The 17,923-nt window shown below is 47.1% G+C and overlaps 1 protein-coding gene across 2 annotated transcripts in view; it reads left to right on the plus strand.

Moving 5' to 3' along the window:
• Positions 1-13,121: 13,121 nt before the first annotated feature.
• Positions 13,122-17,923, plus strand: part of LOC140204987 (kelch domain-containing protein 2) — a 58,234-nt gene continuing 53,432 nt past the window's right edge. For both annotated transcript variants that reach the window (XM_072272042.1, XM_072272034.1), the window contains exons 1-2: positions 13,122-13,177; positions 14,430-14,606. In XM_072272042.1, the coding sequence (XP_072128143.1) occupies positions 13,125-13,177; positions 14,430-14,606 (230 nt within the window). In that variant the 5' untranslated portion in view covers positions 13,122-13,124. The remainder of the gene's footprint in view (positions 13,178-14,429; positions 14,607-17,923) is intronic.

Consider the following 17,923-nt stretch of genomic DNA (forward strand, 5'->3'; position numbering starts at 1 on the left):
GGCCCAGAGTGCAGATGCTGACTGACTAATGGGAACAATGTAGAACACAGAACAGTACAGAAACAGGTCCTTTTGTCCACCATGTGCCAATCTTTTAACCTACTCGAAAACCTACTTGTAGCAGCATCAGAGGTAAATAGCATCATATAACATTGATTTCTCTTACCTTCTAGTAAATTCTACCCCCCCTTCCCTTTTTCTTTCATTCCCCATTCTAGTTATCAAGTCACCCATTGGTCCATCACCACCCCGGTTCCCACCCTCCCCTTTCTTCTATGGTCCACACTCCTCTCCCATCAGATTCCTCCTTCTTCAGCCCTTTAGCTCCTCCAGCTTCTTACTTCACTCCCCACATCACCCGATGCACATTGCCCCTCACCTAGGCTCACCTACCTCCTGCCATTTTCCACCCCACCTCCTTCCTTCCTCCAGCCCAATGAACCCGCATCACCCACTTACACTCATGTGACCAAGATTCAAGATCATTTAATGTCATTTCCAGTACACAAATATCAAGGGGAACAAAAAAACAATAAATATAAATAAATACATAGATAGCTTGTATACATTGATTGTATATTCATAAAGCAATGCTAGAAACAGGAGTGTCTGTACCTACCATTCTCATCGGCCTATCACCTCCCTCTGTGGATGTGAAAGAGAGATGTTATGTTGCCTCCCAGGTGCCAGGGTCAGGTTCACACCATCCTAAAGGAGGAGGGTGAACAGCCAGAAGTCAAGGTACATATTGGTATCAATGATATAGGTAGGGAAAGGGAGGAGGTCTTGAAGAGAGAATATAGGGAGTTGGGCAGAAAGCTGAAAAGCAGGACCTCTCAGGTAGTAATCTCTGGATTGCTGTCTGTGCCACGTGCCAGTGAGGGTAAAAACAGGATGATCTGGCAGATGAATGTGTGACTGAAGAATGGGAGCAGGGGGCTGGAATTTGGATTTCTGGATCATTGGGATCTCTTCTGGGGAAGATATGATCTGTACAAAAAGGATGGGTTACACCTGAACCTGAGGGGAACCCATTTTCTTGTGGGAAGGTTTAAACTAATTTGGCAGGGGAATGGGATCCAGAGTGCTAGGACTGAGGATGGAACAGTTGATATACAACTAGATGCAGTGTGTAGTGAGACTATAAGGAAAGACAGGCAGATGATGGGGCAAAATTGCAGTCAGTGGGATGAGTTGAAGTGTTACAGGAGACCAAAATCAAAAAATGTGATGAGTACAGGACGTTATATTTTTGAATGCATGCAGTATACCAAATAAGGAAGATGATCTTTCAGAGCAGTTACAGATTGGCATGTATGACATTGTGGGCATCACTGAATCATGGCTGAATGAAGATCATAATTGGGAGTTTAACATCCAAGGAGATGTATATATATATCAGGATGTGGGCTTCACATTACAAGGGGAGATAGAAAAGGCATGTAAAAAGGGCAATGTTACCGTAGTCATGGGGGACTTCAATGTGCAGATAGGGAAAATCAGTTTTGGGCTGTACCTCGAGAGATGGAACTTATCAAATGCCTACAAGATGCTTTTTAGAGCAGCTTGTGGCTGAGGCCACTAGGGGAAGGCAATTCTGGATTGGATGTTTGTAATGAACCAGATTTGATTAGGTAATGAACACTTCAGAGACTATGATCTTAATATGATAGAATTCACCCTGCAGTTTGAGAAGGAGAAGTTTCAATTGGATGTATCAGTATTGCAGTGGAGTAAAGGGAATTAAAGGAGCACAAGAGAGAAGCTGGCCAAAGTTGATTGGAAGGGGACACTAGCAGGGATGACTGGAGTTTCTGGGAGCAATTTGGAGCAGCAGGATATATACATCCCAGAGATGAAGTAGTATTCTAAAGGGAGGATGAGGCAACCATGGATGACAAGGGAAGTCAAAGACAGCATAAAGGGAAAAAAGGACGTGCAGTACGAAGTAGTGGGAAGTTAGAGGACTGGGAAGCTTTCAAAACCAACAGAAGGCAACAACAAATAAAAGAGAAAAAATGAAATACGAAGGTAAATTAGCCAATATATAAAAGGGTACGAAAGAAGCTTTTTCAGATATATAAAGAGAGATGAGAGTGGATACTGGACTGCTGGAAAAATGATACTGAAGAGATAGTAATGGGGGATAAAGAAATGGCTGACAAACTTAATATGTATTTTCCAGCAGTCTTCATTATGGAAGACTTTAGCAGAATGCCAGAAATGAGGGGTCAGGGGACAGAGGTGTCATTGCTATCACTAAAGAGAAGGTTCCAGGGAAGCTGAAAAGCTTGACAGTTGATAAGTCACCTGGACCAGATAGACTAAACCTCGGTTTGAAAGAGGTAACTGAAGATATTGTGGAGGCATTAGTAATGATCTTTAAAGAATCACAAGATTCTGGAATGGTTCCTGAGGAATGGAAAATTGCAAATTTCATTCCATTCTTTAAGAAGGGAGGGAGGCAAAAGAAAGAAAATTATAGGCCAGTTAGTTTAACTTCAGTGGTTGGAGTCTATTATTAATGATGAGGTTTTGGGTACTTGGAAGCACATGATAAAGTAGGCTAAAGTCAGCATGTTTTCCGAAGGGGAAATTTTGCCTGACAAATCTGTTGGAATTTTCTGAGGAAATACAAGCAGGACAGAATTGATGGGTAATGTATTCTTGGATTTTCAGAAGGCAATTAGCACAGTGCTGCACATGAGGCTGCTCAACAACAGGAGAGCCCGTAGTATTACAGAGAAGGTACTAGCGTGGTTAGATGATTGGCTGACTGGCAGGAGGCAAAGGGTGGGAATGAACGGGGCTTTTTCTAGTTGGCTGCCAGTGACAAGTGGTGTGCCTCAGAGTCAGTGTTGGGACTGATCCCTTTAGATTAGATTAGATTCAACTTTATTGTCATTGTGCCGAGTACAGTTACAAAGCCAATGAAATGCAATTAGTACCTGACCAGAAGCGCAAAAGAGTAGTGTTAGTTACAAAATAACTGCGAATAAAAATAAGTGCTACAGCATACAAATATAAAAGTACTGAGACAGTACAATATAGGTGCAATACTGCTTAGCGCTGTGATGTGAGGTTCAGCAGGGTCACAGCTTCGGGGTAGAAGCTGTTCTTGAGCCTGCTGGTGCAGGAGTGGAGGCTCCTGTAACGCCTACCGGATGGGAGGAGAGTAAAAAGTCCATGGTTAGGGTGAGATGCATCCATGATAATGCTTTTTGCCCTGCCAAGGCAGCATTTATGGTAGATGTTCTCAATGATGGACAATTGGGTGCCGATAATCCGCTGGTCAGTTTTCACCACACGCTGGAGGGCTTTGCGGTCCGATACGAGATAATTGCCATACCACACTGAGATGTAGTTGGTGAGTATGCTCTCAATGGTATAGCGGTAAAAGTCCATCTGTATCCTGGGACAGAGGTGAGCTTTCTTGATGCTCCACAGGAAATAAGGCGCTGTTGCACCTTTTTGATCAGGATCACATTGTACGTCAATTATTTGCATGATGGAATTAATGATTTTGTGGCCAAGTTTGTGGATGATACAAAGTTAGGTGGAGGGGCAGTTAGTGTTGAGGAGGAAGGGTGTATGAAGAAGGACTTAGACAAACTGGGGAAATGCGTAAAGAAATGTCAGATGGAATATATTGTAGAAAAGGGCACTTTGGGCAGAAGGAATAAATGCAAGCAACAGGAATTCTGCAGATGCTGGAAATTCAAGCAACACACATCAAAGTTGCTGGTGAACGCAGCAGGCCAGGCAGCATCTCTAGGAAGAGGTACAGTCGACGTTTCAGGCCGAGACCCTTCGTCAGGACTAACTGAAGGAAGAGTTAGTCAGAGATTTGAAAGTGGGAGGGGGAGAGGGAGATCCAAAATGATAGGAGAAGACAGGAGGGGGAGGGATGGAGCCAAGAGCTGGACAGGTAATTGGCAAAAGGGATATGAGAGGATCATGGGACAGGAGGCCCAGGGAGGAAGACAAGGTGGTGGGGGGGGACAGAGGATGGGCAAGGGGTATAGTCAGAGGGACAGAGGGAGAAAAAGGAGAGTGAGAGAAAGGATGTGTGTATATAAATAAATAACGGGTGGGGTACGAGGGGGAGGTGGGGCATTAGCGGAGGGTAGAGAAGTCAATGTTCATACCATCAGGTTGGAGGCTACCCAGACAGAATATAAGGTGTTGTTCCTCCAAACTGAGTGTGGCTTCATCTTTTCAGTAGAGGAGGCCGTGGATAGACATGTCAGAATGGGAATGGGATGTGGAATTAAAATGGCAATAAAGAGATCCAGAGCAGGCAGAAGACCAGGGCGGGGTGTCCATGAAGAAGAGGAGGGTTGAAGACAGGAGAAGGGGTCATCGGTGGGGGTGGAAGATGCAATAAAGAGATCCAGAGCAGGCAGAAGACCAGAGCGGGGTGTCCATGAAGGTGTCCAGGAATAAACGTATGGACAATTTTCTAAATGGTTGAAAATTCAAAAATCAGAGGTGCAAAGGGACTTGGGAGTCCTCGTGCAGGATCCCCTAAAGATAACCTTCAAGTTAAGCCAGTGGTAAAGAAGACAAATGCAATGTTAGCATCCACCGAGATACAATACTGGGTGGTTGTTCCTGCCTGTGGCCATCGAACTTGCAGCTCCTCCAGTGGAGGGTCAGACACCCTGAGCCAATAGGCTGGTCTTGGACTTATTTTCCATCTGGCATAGTTTGCGTTTTGTTGTTTGATTGTTTGTGGTTTTTGTATTGCTATATTTATGCTCTACTCTTGGTTGGTTCAGCTGTAACGAAACCCAATTGCCCTCGGGATCAATAAAGTATATCTATCTATCTATTTTGAGAGGATCAGAATACAAAAACAAGGATATAATGCTGGGGCTTTATAAGGCATTTGTCAAAGTTCAAAGTACACTTTATTATCAAAATGTATATATATCACCATATACAACCCTGAAATTCATTTTCCTGCAGGCATACTCAGCAAATCTATAGAATAGTAAGTATAACAGGATCAAGGAAAGATCAACCAGAGTGCAAAAGACAGCTGGAGTATTGTGAGCAATTTTGAGCCCCCTTATCTAAGAAAAGATGTGTTGACATTGGAATAATTTACATTTTGTGTCTGTGGTAAAGAAGGCAAATGCAATGTTGGCATTTATTTCAAGGGGAAGAGAATATAAAAACAAGGAGATAATGCTGAGCCTTTATAAGACACTAGTCAGGCCGCACGAAGTATTATCAACAGTTTTGGGCCCCATATCTCAGAAAGGATGTGTTGTCATTGGAAAGAGTCCAGAGGAGGTTCACGAGGATGATCCTAGGAATAAAGGGGTTAATATATGAGAAGTGTTTGGCAGCTTTGGGCCAGCACTCATTGGAATTCGGAAGAACGCATAGGGATCTCACTGAAACCTACCGAATATTGAAAGGACTAGTAGGGTGGATGTGGGGAGGATGTTTCCAATGGTGGGGGGTATCCAGATTCAGAGAGCACAGCCTCAAAATTGAGGGGCATCCTTTCAGAACAAAGATAAGAAGGAATTTTTTTTAGCCAGAGGGTAGTGAATCTGCGGATTGCTCTGCCACAGACTGCAATGGAGGCCAAGTCTGTGGGTATATTTAAGGCGGAAGTTGATCGTTTCCTGATCAGTCAGGGCATCAAAGGATATGGCAAGAAGGCAGGTGTATGGGGTTGAGTGTGATCTGGGATTAGCCATGATGGAGGTGACTCGATGGGCTGAATGGCCTAATTCTGCTCCTATATCTTATGGGTCCAGAGGAGGTTCATGAGAATGATCCCAGGAATGAAAGGGGTAACAGATGAAGAGCATTTGATGACTTTGGGCCTGTATTTGCTGCAGTTTAGAAGAATGAAGGGGGATTTCATTGAAAGGTATCAGATATCAAAAGGTCTTGACAGAGTGGATGTGGAGAGGATGTTTCCTATAATGGACCAGAGGGCATAGCCTCAGAATTGAGGGCATCAATTTTGAACAGAAATGAGGAAAAATTTCTTAAGCCAGAGGGTGGTGAATTTGTGAAGCTGTTGTCACTGTGCAGATCAACTCATTGGATATATTTAAGGCAGTGGCTGATAATCAGGGCATCAAAGGTACCGGGAAGAAGACAGGAGAATGGGGTTGATAGGGATAATAAATCAGCCATGATGGAATGGTGGAGCAGACTTGATGGGTCAAATAGCCCAATTTTCCTCCTATGTCCTATGGTCTTATAAGGTGACTCTGACAGGAAATAACAAAGTAGTGGTTGTGGAGGGGTGGGTTCATGGGCGGAGGTGTGGATCAGCCTTTCTGCTTGGAGAAAGTAACTTTTTGAGTCTGTTGGTCCTGCCCATGGATGCTACGTCCCTTTTTCCCTGATGGGAGTGGGACAAACAGTTCATGAACAGAGTGGGAGGGGACCTTCATGATTTTGTTGGCCTTTTTCTGGTACCTTTCTGTATATATGTCCTTGGGTGGGTAGGCTGGTACCACTGATGTTTTGACTATCCATTGTTAAATCTTCCTGCCTACTGCAGTGTAGTTTGTGTACCATGCAGTGATGCAGCTTGTTAGAGTAATATGTTGAAGGACATGAGTATAAATGTGCATAGCCCAGCTCTCTTGAGTCTCCACAGAAAGGAGAAGACTTGGTGCACTTTCTTGATTATGTAGGATGTGCTCTGGATTCATGAGGGGTTATACATTTCCAAGAGTTTGAAACTGCTCTCAGTTTCTACTGCTATGCCGCTGATATAAAGAGGCGTGTGAGAGGTGCAGGTTCTCCTGAAGTGAATAACCATCTCCTTTATTGAATTGAATTGACTCGACGTTATTTCTTACATCCTTCACATACATGAGTAAAAATCTTTACGTTACATCTCCATCTAAATGTGCAATTTATAGTAGTTTGTAATAAAGAGTATCTACAACAGGATAGTCAATATAGCATAGAAATACAATTGAAGCTGCAAAGGGTTGTAAATCTAGTCAGCTCCATCTTCGGCACTAGCCTACAAAATACTCAGGACATCTTCAAGGAGCGGTGTCTCAGAAAGGCAGTGGCCATTATTAAAGGCCTCCAGCACCCAGGGCATGCCCTTTTCTCATTGTTACCATCAGGTAGGAGATACAGAAGCCTGAAGGCACACATCTCAGCGACTCAGGAACAACTTCTTCCCCTCTGCCATCCGATTCCTAAATGGACATTGAACCCCTTGTTCAATCCCTTCCGACCTATGTTCGTGACACTTCTCACGCTCTTAAACTTTTTGATGATTTTAAGTTCCCTGGCCCCCACCACTTTATTTTCACCATGGATGTCCAGTCCTTATATACTTCCATCCCCCATCAGGAAGGTCTTAAAGCTCTATGCTTCTTTTTGGATTCCAGACCTAATCAGTTCCCCTCTACCACCACTCTGCTCCGTCTAGCGGAATTAGTCCTTACTCTTAATAATTTCTCCTTTGGCTCCTCCCACTTCCTCCAAACTAAAGGTGTAGCTATGGGCACCCGTATGGGTCCTAGCTATGCCTGCCTTTTTGTTGGGTTTGTGGAACAATCTATGTTCTGTGCCTGTTCTGGTATCTGTCCCCCACGTTTCCTTCGCTACCTCGATGACTGCATTGGCGCTGCTTCCTGCACGCATGCAGAACTCATTGACTTTATTAACTTTGCCTCCAACTTTCACCCTGCCCTCAAGTTTACCTGGTCCATTTCCGACACCTCCCTCCCCTTTCTAGATCTTTCTGTCTCTGTCTCTGGAGACAGCTTATCCACTGATGTCTACTATAAGCCTACTGACTCTCACAGCTATCTGGACTATTCCTCTTCTCACCCTGTCTCTTGCAAAAATGCCATCCCCTTCTCGCAATTCCTCCGTCTCCGCCGCATCTACTCTCAGGATGAGGCTTTTCATTCTAGGACGAGGGAGATGTCTTCCTTTTTTAAAGAAATGGGCTTCCCTTCCTCCACTATCAACTCTGCTCTTAAACGCATCTCCCCCATTTCATGTACATCTGCTCTCACTCCATCCTCTCGCCACCCCACTAGGAATAGGGTTCTCCTGGTCCTCACCTACCACCCCACCAGCCTCCGGGTCCAACGTATTATTCTCCGTAACTTCCGCCACCTCCAACGGGATCCCACCACTAAGCACATCTTTCCCTCCCCCCCTCTCTCTGCATTCCACAGGGATCGCTCCCTACACAACTCCCTTGTCCATTCGTCCCCCCCATCCCTCCCCACTGATCTCCCTCCTGGCACTTATCCGTGTAAGCGGAACAAGTGCTACACATGCCCTTACACTTCCTCCCTTACCACCATTCAGGGCCCCAAACAGTCCTTCCAGCTGAGGCAACACTTCACCTGTGAGTCGACTGGGGTGATATACTGCATCCGGTGCTCCCGATGTGGCCTTTTATATATTGGCGAGACCCGACGCAGACTGGGAGACCGCTTTGCTGAACATCTACGCTCTGTCCGCCAGAGAAAGCAGGATCTCCCAGTGGCCACACATTTTAATTCCACATCCCATTCCCATTTTGACATGTCCATCCACGGCCTCCTCTACTGTAAAGATGAAGCCACACTCAGGTTGGAGGAACAACACCTTATATTCCGTCTGGGTAGCCTCCAACCTGATGGCATGAACATCGACTTCTCTAACTTCCGCTAAGGCCCCACCTCCCCCTTGTACCCCATCTGCTACTCATTTTTATGCACACATTCCTTCTCTCACTCTCCTTTTTCTCCCTCTGTCCCTCTGAATATACCTCTTGCCCATCCTCTGGGTCCCCCCCCTTGTCTTTCTTCCCGACCTCCTGTCCCATGATCCTCTCGAATCCCCTTTTGCCTATCACCTGTCCAGCTCTTGGCTCTATCCCTCCCCCTCCTGTCTTCTCCTATCATTTTGGATCTCCCCCTCCCCCTCCAACTTTCAAATCCCTTACTCACTCTTCCTTCAGTTAGTCCTCACGAAGGGTCTCGGCCTGAAATGTCGACTGTGCCTCTTCCTACAGATGCTGCCTGGCCTGCTGCATTCACCAGCAACTTTGATGTGTGTTGCTTGAACCCTTGGACACTACCTCACTTTTTAAAAATATATTATTTCTGTTTATGGCACGATTTTTAATCTATTTAATATACATGAACTGTGATTGATTGATTGATTTATTATTTTCTCTATTATGTATTGCATTGAACTGCTGCTGCTAAGTTAACAAATTTCATGACACATGCCGGTGATAATAAACCTGATTCTGATTCTGATTCTTAATTAATCAGTCTGATGGCCTGGTGGAAGAAGTTGTCCCAGAGCCTGTTGGTCCTGGCTTTAGTGCTACGGTACCGTTTCCTGGATGGTAGCAGCTGGAACAGTTTGTACTTGGGCTGACTCCGATCCCCAATGATCCTTCGGGCCCTTTTTATTCACCTGTCTTTGTAAATGTCCTGAATAGTGGGAATTTTGCATCTACAGATGCTCTGGGCTGTCCGCACCACTCTCTACAGAGCCCTGTGATTGAGGGAATTACAGTTCCCATACCAGGCAGTGATGCAGCCAGTCAGGATGCTCTCAATTGTGCCCCTGTAGAACGTCCTTGGGATTTGGGGACTCATGCCAAACTTCTTCAGCTGTCTGAGGTAAAAGAGGTGTTGTTGTGCTTTTTTCACCATACAGCCGGTATGTACAGACCATGTGAGATCCTCGGTGATGTGTATACCAAAGAACTTAAAGCTGTTCACCCTCTCAAACCCAGATCCATTGATGTCAATAGGGGTTAGCTGTCTCCATTCCTCCTGTAATCCACAACCAGCTCCTTTGTTTTTGCAACATTGAGGGAGAGGTTGTTTTCTTGACACCACTGTGTCAGGGTGATGACTTCTTCTCTGTAGGCTGATCGTTATTATTTGAGATAAGGCCAATCAATGTAGTATCATCAACAAATTTATTGAATTGAATTGACTTTATTTCTTACATCCTTCACATACATGAGTAGTAAACTTCTTTATGTTATGTCTCCGTCTAAATGTGCAATCATTGTAATTTATAATAAATAGTACAGTCAATGTAACATAGAAATACACTCAAATCAGTGTGGGTTGATCAGTCTGATGGCCTGGTGGCAGAAGCTGTCCCGGAGCCTGTTGGTCCTGGCTTTTATGCTGCAGTACTGTTATCCAGATGTTAGCAGCTGGAACAGTTTGTGGCTGGGGTGACTTGGGTCCCCAATGATCCTTCGGGCCCTTTTTACGCACCTGTCTTTGTAAATGTACTGAATAGTGGGAAGTTCACATCCACAGATGTGCTGGGCTGTCCGCACCACTCTCTGCAGATTAAGGGAGGTACAATTCCCCTGCGAGTCAGGATGCTCTCAATTGTGCCCCTGTAGAAAGTTCTTAGGATTTGGGGACCCATATCAAATTTCTTCAGCCATCTGAGGTGAAAGAGGCAATGTTGTGGTCAGACCAGCACCACCAGCGTCACAGACCACGTAAGGTCCTCGGTGATGTGGATGCCGAGGAACTTAAAGCTGTTTACCCTCTCAACCCCAGACCCATTAATCTCAACAGGGGTTAGCCCATCTCCATTAGCAGAGTGGAGCTTTGGGTGGTGACACAGTCGTGGTATACAGGGAGTAAAAGAGGGGGCTTAGGACACAGCCCTGAAGGGCATCTGTGTTGAGGGTCAGAGGGGCAGAAGTGAGGGAGCCCACTTTTACCGCCTGCCGGCGATCTGACAGGAAGTCCAGGATCCAGCTGTACAAGGCAGGGTGAAGGCAGAGGTCGCTGAGCTTCTTGTCAAGCCTGGAGGGAATTATGGTGTTGAATGCTGAACTGTAGTCCAGGAACAGCTTTTTCACATAATCATCCTTCTTCTCCAGATATGTAAGGACAGTGTGTAGAGCTGTAGCTATTGCGTCATCTGTCGATCAGTTGTGTTGGTAGGCAAATGGTAGAGCGTCCAGTGTTGGTGGCAGCATGCTGCAGATGTAGTCCTTGTTGACATTGCGGAAGAGGTTATTTGCCTGGCACCATGCCTCGGGCTTTTCCACTTCCCTTCTGTAGGCTGTCTCAACAATGTTTGTGATGAGCCCCGCCCTGGTGTGTCCTCAGTGAACTTGACATTGTGATTATTTGGGTGTTTGGCCATGCAGTCATGTGTAAGCAGAGTGTACAACAGCCCTGGTGTGCATCTGTCTTGAGGATGATGGGAAGGGAGTCAGGGGGACAGAGGGAGAAAAAGGAGAGAGAGAAAAAGAATGTGTGTGTATAAATAAATAACGGATGGGGTACGAGGGGGAGGTGGGGCATTAGCGGAAGTTTGAGAAGTCAATGTTCATGCCATCAGATTGGAGGCTACCCAGATGGACATGCCATCAGGTTGGACTGCTAGCGTCCTATACCCCTTGCCCATCCTCTGGTTTTCCCCCCTCCCCCTTTTTTATTTCTCCCTGGGCCTCCTGTCCCATGATCCTCTCATATCCCTTTTGCCAATCACTGTCCAGCTCTTGGCTCCATCCCTCCCCCTCCTGTCTTCTCCTATCATTTTGGATCTCCCCCTCCCACTTTCAAATCTCTTACTAACTCTCCCTTCAGTTAGTCCTGACGAAGGGTCCTGGCCCAAAATGTCGACTGTACCTCTTCCTAGAGATGCTGCCTGGCCTGCTGCGTTCACCAGCAACTTTGATGTGTGTTGCTTGAAATTCCAGCATCTGCAGATTTCCTCGTGTTTGCATTTTTAAATTCAAGGAGACTGAAGATTCAATTTCTCACTTAGAGGGAATGGGCAGTAAACATTGACCTTGCCTATCTATGATGACCACGTACTGTAGAATATTAAATCACACAAGTGTCTAAAGTAGGTACAGCTCAGTACATTACGGAAACCAACCTGCCCTTTATGGACTGCCTACACTTCGTGCTCTCTTGGTAAGGCAGCCGGGATAAACAAAGATACCCACCCACCCCAGATGTTCTCTATTCGGCCTCTTCTATCGGACAGAAGATACAAAAGCCTGAAAGATCTACTGCCGGGTTCAAGGACAGCTTGTACCCTGCAGTTACAAGACTATGATAGACTCTTGACCTACATTCTATCTTGTTATGATCTTACACCTTATTTTCTACTGGAACAGTACTTTCTCTGTAAATGTAACACTTTATTCTGCGTTCTGTTATTGTTTAACCTTGTACTACTTCAATGCACTGTTCAATGATCTGATCTGTATGGACTGTATACAAGACAAGCTTTTCACTGTTCCTTGGTACATGTGACAATAATAGACCAATACCAATTTCAAAGTGAATGAAGCTAAAACCAGATTGCTGGGGACCTGGCGTGTTGGTGGTGGGGGGGCGGCGGGGGCTGTAGCGTTGGGGAGTGAACAACCGTTGTTCTGGGTGGGGACCCTGCTAAGTGTACACTATACAGCAAATGAGGACACCGCAGGCTGCAGATGTCGGAGATGCAGAGTAACACACACCAAATGCTGGAGGAATTCAGTAGGTCAGGCAATATCAATGGAGGGGAATAAAGAGTCAACATTTTGGGCTGAGACCCTCGATCAGGACTGTAACATCCGCTGGGGCACTCAGCAGGTCGGGCAGCATCTGTGCAGGGTATTGTGACTGATAGTGTGCCCCTCGCCCCTCTCCATGACCCCATTCCCCTGCCTTCACAGATGCTGCCCGACCCTCAGCATGTCTGTGTCTCTGTGCAGTGAGCTGGAGGCGGGGTGGGGATAGCATTGAAATCACAGTACAGAGCCTGGTCTGGAGTGATGTCGAAAGGGGAATCTCGTGTCAATGTTGGGGTGAAGGGAAGCAGGACTGGAGGCGACAACAAGAGATGAAGTGTGTGACCTGGACAGTTATCAAGTCGGACAAGCGGGACATGTCGATGATCCCGAGGGTGGATTTCCAATTCACAGTGACGTTACTGCAAGGGCGGTGCCTAGGTCACGGGGCGTGGTCTTGTCTGTGACGGCACTGGGAAAGGCGGGGCTTACCATTGATGTTGAGGAAGGGGCGTGGTGTTCCGGTGACGCCAGGAGAAGGGGCGGGTCTTGTCTTTGGGGGTGGTGACGCGTCCTGCGTGGTTGTTGAAGGCGGGGGTTTTGAACGATGGAGTTTTACGCGGTGCGCTCGCTGGTGGAGCCGCCCGGCAGGTTGCTGAGGTAACGGGGTCGCCGAGCCCAGCGGCACCTCTCCGCCTTCACCCCGTGTCTCTTATCCCCGCCCCGCCACCGTTCGTGGCCGTCTCCGATAATTCCGGTGGTTACCATGCTCTTTTCTGAACGCGCCTGCCCACCACCCCTCTCCTCTCCATTGCCCGCCCACCACCCCTCCCCTCTCCTCTCCATTGCCTGTCCACCACCCCTCCCCTCCCCTCTCCTCTCCATTGCCTGTCCACCACCCCTCCCCTCCCCTCTCCTCTCCATTGCCTGTCCACCACCCCTCCCCTCTCCTCTCCTCTCCTCTCCATTGCCTGTCCACCACCCGTCTCCTCTCCTCTCCATTGCCTGTCCACCTCTCCTCTCCATTGCCTGTCCACCTCTCCTCTCCATTGCCTGTCCACCTCTCCTCTCCATTGCCTGTCCACCACCCCTCTCCTCTCCATTGCCTTGCACCAGCTCTCACCCCTCTCCTCTCCATTGCCTGTCCACCAGCTCTCACCCCTCTCCTCTCCATTGCCTTGCACCAGCTCTCACCCCTCTCCTCTCCATTGCCTGCTCACCAGCTCTCACCCCCTCCTCTCCTTTGCCTGCCCACCAGCCCTCTCCTCTCCTTTGCCTGCCCACCAGCCCTCAACCTCTCCTCTCCATTACCTTGCACCAGCTCTCACCCCCTCCTCTTCATTGCCTTACACCAGCTCTCACCCCCTCCTCTCCATTGCCTTACACCAGCTCTCACCCCCTCCTCTCCATTGCCTGCCCACCAGCTCTCACCCCTCTCCTCTCCATTGCCTTACACCAGCTCTCACCCCTCTCCTCTCCATTGCCTGCCCACCAGCTCTCACCCCTCTCCTCTCCATTGCCTTGCACCAGCTCTCACCCCTCTCCTCTCCATTGCCTTGCACCAGCTCTCACCCCTCTCCTCTCCATTGCCTTGCACCAGCTCTCACCCCTCTCCTCTCCATTGCCTTGCACCAGCTCTCACCCCTCTCCTCTCCATTGCCTTGCACCAGCTCTCACCCCTCTCCTCTCCATTGCCTTGCACCAGCTCTCACCCCTCTCCTCTCCATTGCCTTGCACCAGCTCTCACCCCTCTCCTCTCCATTGCCTTGCACCAGCTCTCACCCCTCTCCTCTCCATTGCCTTGCACCAGCTCTCACCCCTCTCCTCTCCATTGCCTTGCACCAGCTCTCACCCCTCTCCTCTCCATTGCCTTGCACCAGCTCTCACCCCTCTCCTCTCCATTGCCTTGCAGGAAACCCGGCGGCTCCGTCTTTCGCTGCCGCCTGGAGCTCCCTCTGCCCAAGTACCTGGTTGTTTTTGGCCTCGGGAACTGGGACACGTACACCGAGGATACTTCCTTCTCAGTCGAGGTGTCAGTGGGTCCTGAACTCAAACCCCGGAGGATTGGAGTGCTTTCATCAGCTGTCAGGTGAGGGAGGGGTTTGTACCCGCACCTGTGAGAGTCCTGAGTCAGGTTTATCGCGTGAAATTTGTGTTTTTGCGGCAGCAGTACAGTGCAAGACATACAGATCATTGTACGTTACAAAAATAATAAATAGCGCACGACGAATAACTGTCGAAGATAAACTTTGTTCGCTATATACATTTACCAACCTCTATAGTATCCAAGACATCATCTAGGAGCGGCGCCTCAGAAAGGCGGCATCCATCATGAAGGACCCCCACCACCCGGGACATGCCCTCGTCTCGCTGTTCGCGTTGGGAAGGAGGTACAGAAACCTGAAGGCACACACCGGAACCGCTTTTTCCCCTCTGCCATCCGATTCTAAATGGATATTGAACCCATGAACTATTCCTCACTACATTTTTTTAAATTTCTGTTATTTTGCACTACTTATTTTCACTGTTTAATAAACATATATTTGTAATGTAACTAATTTTATTTTCTATATTTATGTATTTCATCGTACTGCTTCCGTAAAGCTAAATTTCACGACACATGCTAGTGTATTAAATCTGATTGTTCTGAAGTGTTGTATTAGGAATTTGTTGTGTTGGTCAGTATAGGATACGCAGCAAAAACAACATTTAACAATTATAGAGAATAAGGAGTAAAAATAAAAGAACTTAAAGTATGAATATACAATAAAATATTCATAAATACCTGTCTGTATTTATGATAAATGCAACATTATAAAAAAGGTCTAATGTGTTTACAGCTTAGTGACTGAGGTAATAAATAGATGGGGGTGGAGAACTAACTAGAATGGTTGATCGGATTAACTGCTTGAGCTGGCATGAAGTGTTTGTTTTAAAAGCCCTCCCAAAAGGGAGCTTTTAGAAAAGGCAGTTAGCTGAGTGGGTAGTGTGCATGATTAACTGTCTGCTTCTTTTGTCCTGCAGCGATGGTTGACTGCAGCTGATCTGGCAGTTCGCTGTAAGTTCTGGCATAGTGAGAGGATGCTGCACCAAGCCAGGCAGTAAAGTTCAAAGTAAAATTTATTATCAGAGTACGTACATGTCACCACATACAACCCTAAAATCCTTTTTCCTGTGGGCATACTTAGCTAACCTATGGAACAGTAACTACAAACAGGATCAATGAACAACAAACTGTGCAAATATAAATAAATAACGAGTATGAAGTAACACGATAAAGAGCCCTTAAACTGGACCATCTGTTGTGGGACCAGAAATAGAATGTCCCCTTTCAATCGAGAGCCTGATGGTTGAGGGGTAGTAACTGTTCTTGATGCGGAAGGTGGTGCCGTGGAGGACTGTGAACGACATGAAGGGAATCTGGAAGTCGAACCTGACCAGAGGGCTTAAAAAGAGGATTTTCATAGCAGTCATAGAGTCCACTATCACGTACGGATGCGAGACGTGGACACTCACCAAGACGATGCGAAAGCCTCTAGATGATTGCTATATACGAATGCTCCGGATGGCTCTTGACGTGAGTTGGCAACAGCACATGACGAACGTCGAGCTCTATAACGACCTACAGATGCTCACCACTAAAATTGAGGCGAGAAGACTGCAACTAGCGGGGCACTGTCTACGCCACCCCGAGCTACCTGCCAGCCTAGTCAACATATGGGAGCCCAAGCACGGGAGGATGAACCCTGGGCGCCCTCCCAAGACTGTGGTCAACACACTCTTAGAAAACAGCAGCACGGCTAATGTAGATGAACTGAACACACTGATGAAGGAGAGGGAGAAGTGGAGATGCCAGCCTCCTAGGCCTGAGTCAACGTAGTAGTAGTAATTGTTCTTGAACCTGGTGGTGCGAGTCCTGAGGCTCCTGTACCACCTTCCTGATGGCAGCAGCAAGAAAAGAGGATGGCCTGGGTGGGGAGGATCTTTGATGGATGCTGCTTTTCTACAGCAACATTTCATGGTTGAGAGGGCTTTACCCGTGATGTACTGGACCTTTTGTAGGATTTTCTGCTCAAAATGGCTTATGTTCATGGTTTGAACTTATTTTATGGTGTGGGTGGGGGGAGTTTAAAGGGTTTAAGCAGGCTACACATGGAATGGTGGATACCTGCAGTGGACTGACAGGGGTGGTCATGGAAGTGGATACAATAGTGGCATTTAAGAGGCTGCTAGATAGGCACATGAATGTGCAGGAATATTTTGGTTAACAAAAATTATGTTACAAAACTAAACAGTGCAAAGGAAGAATAACAAGGTGGTGTTCATAGGTTGTTCAAAATCTGAAGGTGGAGGGGAGAAAGCTGTTTTGAATAACTGAGTGGGGAATTTCCGGCCCACCTTGATGGCAGTAACAGGAAGAGGGCATGCCCTGGGTGGTAAGGGTCCTTAATGATGCCTTCTTGAAGCACCGTGTCTTGAAGATGCCCTTGGTGATGGGGAGCCTTGTGATGGAACTGGCCATGTCTACAGCCCTCTGCAGCCTCGAGCCGGGTTAAGCATCAATGTTGATGGGACTGAGTTTAAATCACTGTAGCTGCTGTCCCTGGGAACTGCAGTCAACATCCTGCACAAGGCCAAACCGTTCATCCCATCTGGACTCTGTCAGTGTTCATGCTGTACAGCATAGAAACAGGCCCTTTGGCCCAACTTGCCCATTTTGTCCACTGTTTGGCCCATACCCTCCTCATCCATGTACTTGTCCACATGTTTTGTTATTACTTGCCCCAACTACTTTTCTCTGGCATCTTATTTTATATACTGACCCCTCCCCCCCCCCCCAAAAGGCCTGGTGTAAAGAAGTTTACCTTCAGGTCTCCTTTGACTCACTCCACTCTCACCTCAACCCTATTCCCTCTAGTTTTTAAGTCATTTTCCTTAGCAGCTTGATCCAGGCACCCACCACTCTCTTAGTGTCCTGTGAATTTCCTTTAGACTTTCTACCTCTCATTGTAAGCTTGTGTTCATTCCACGAACACTATCTCATTATCTGTCTCTTGTGCACCTCTCCTGCAGTCACACTGTCTGTCTGTGATTTTATACACCGCTATGCTATCACTGGTCAGTAAAGTGCTAGTCTGCCCAGCCTCTCCCTGTAATGCTCCAGATTAGCTCCTCTTCAGCCTAATTTATCTCAGACAATCAGCAAGCCCTCATGCTTCCTGTTAAAGGTATCACAACTTTGCCTCATTTGGTCCCTGAAGGAGTGGAACCCACCTTCTTGTCTCCTTATGTGTGGACTGAGAAGAACGATGCAGGGGTTTCCTTGTCTGGGTATTGTACATTTGAATCAAACGGGTCGGTTGCATCTCGTCAAGAAAAGTGCTTTCTCCCTCTACAGCTCCTTAC

This window comes from Mobula birostris, chromosome 1, assembly GCF_030028105.1.
Source record: "Mobula birostris isolate sMobBir1 chromosome 1, sMobBir1.hap1, whole genome shotgun sequence".
NCBI classification, from domain to species: Eukaryota; Metazoa; Chordata; class Chondrichthyes; order Myliobatiformes; family Myliobatidae; genus Mobula; species Mobula birostris.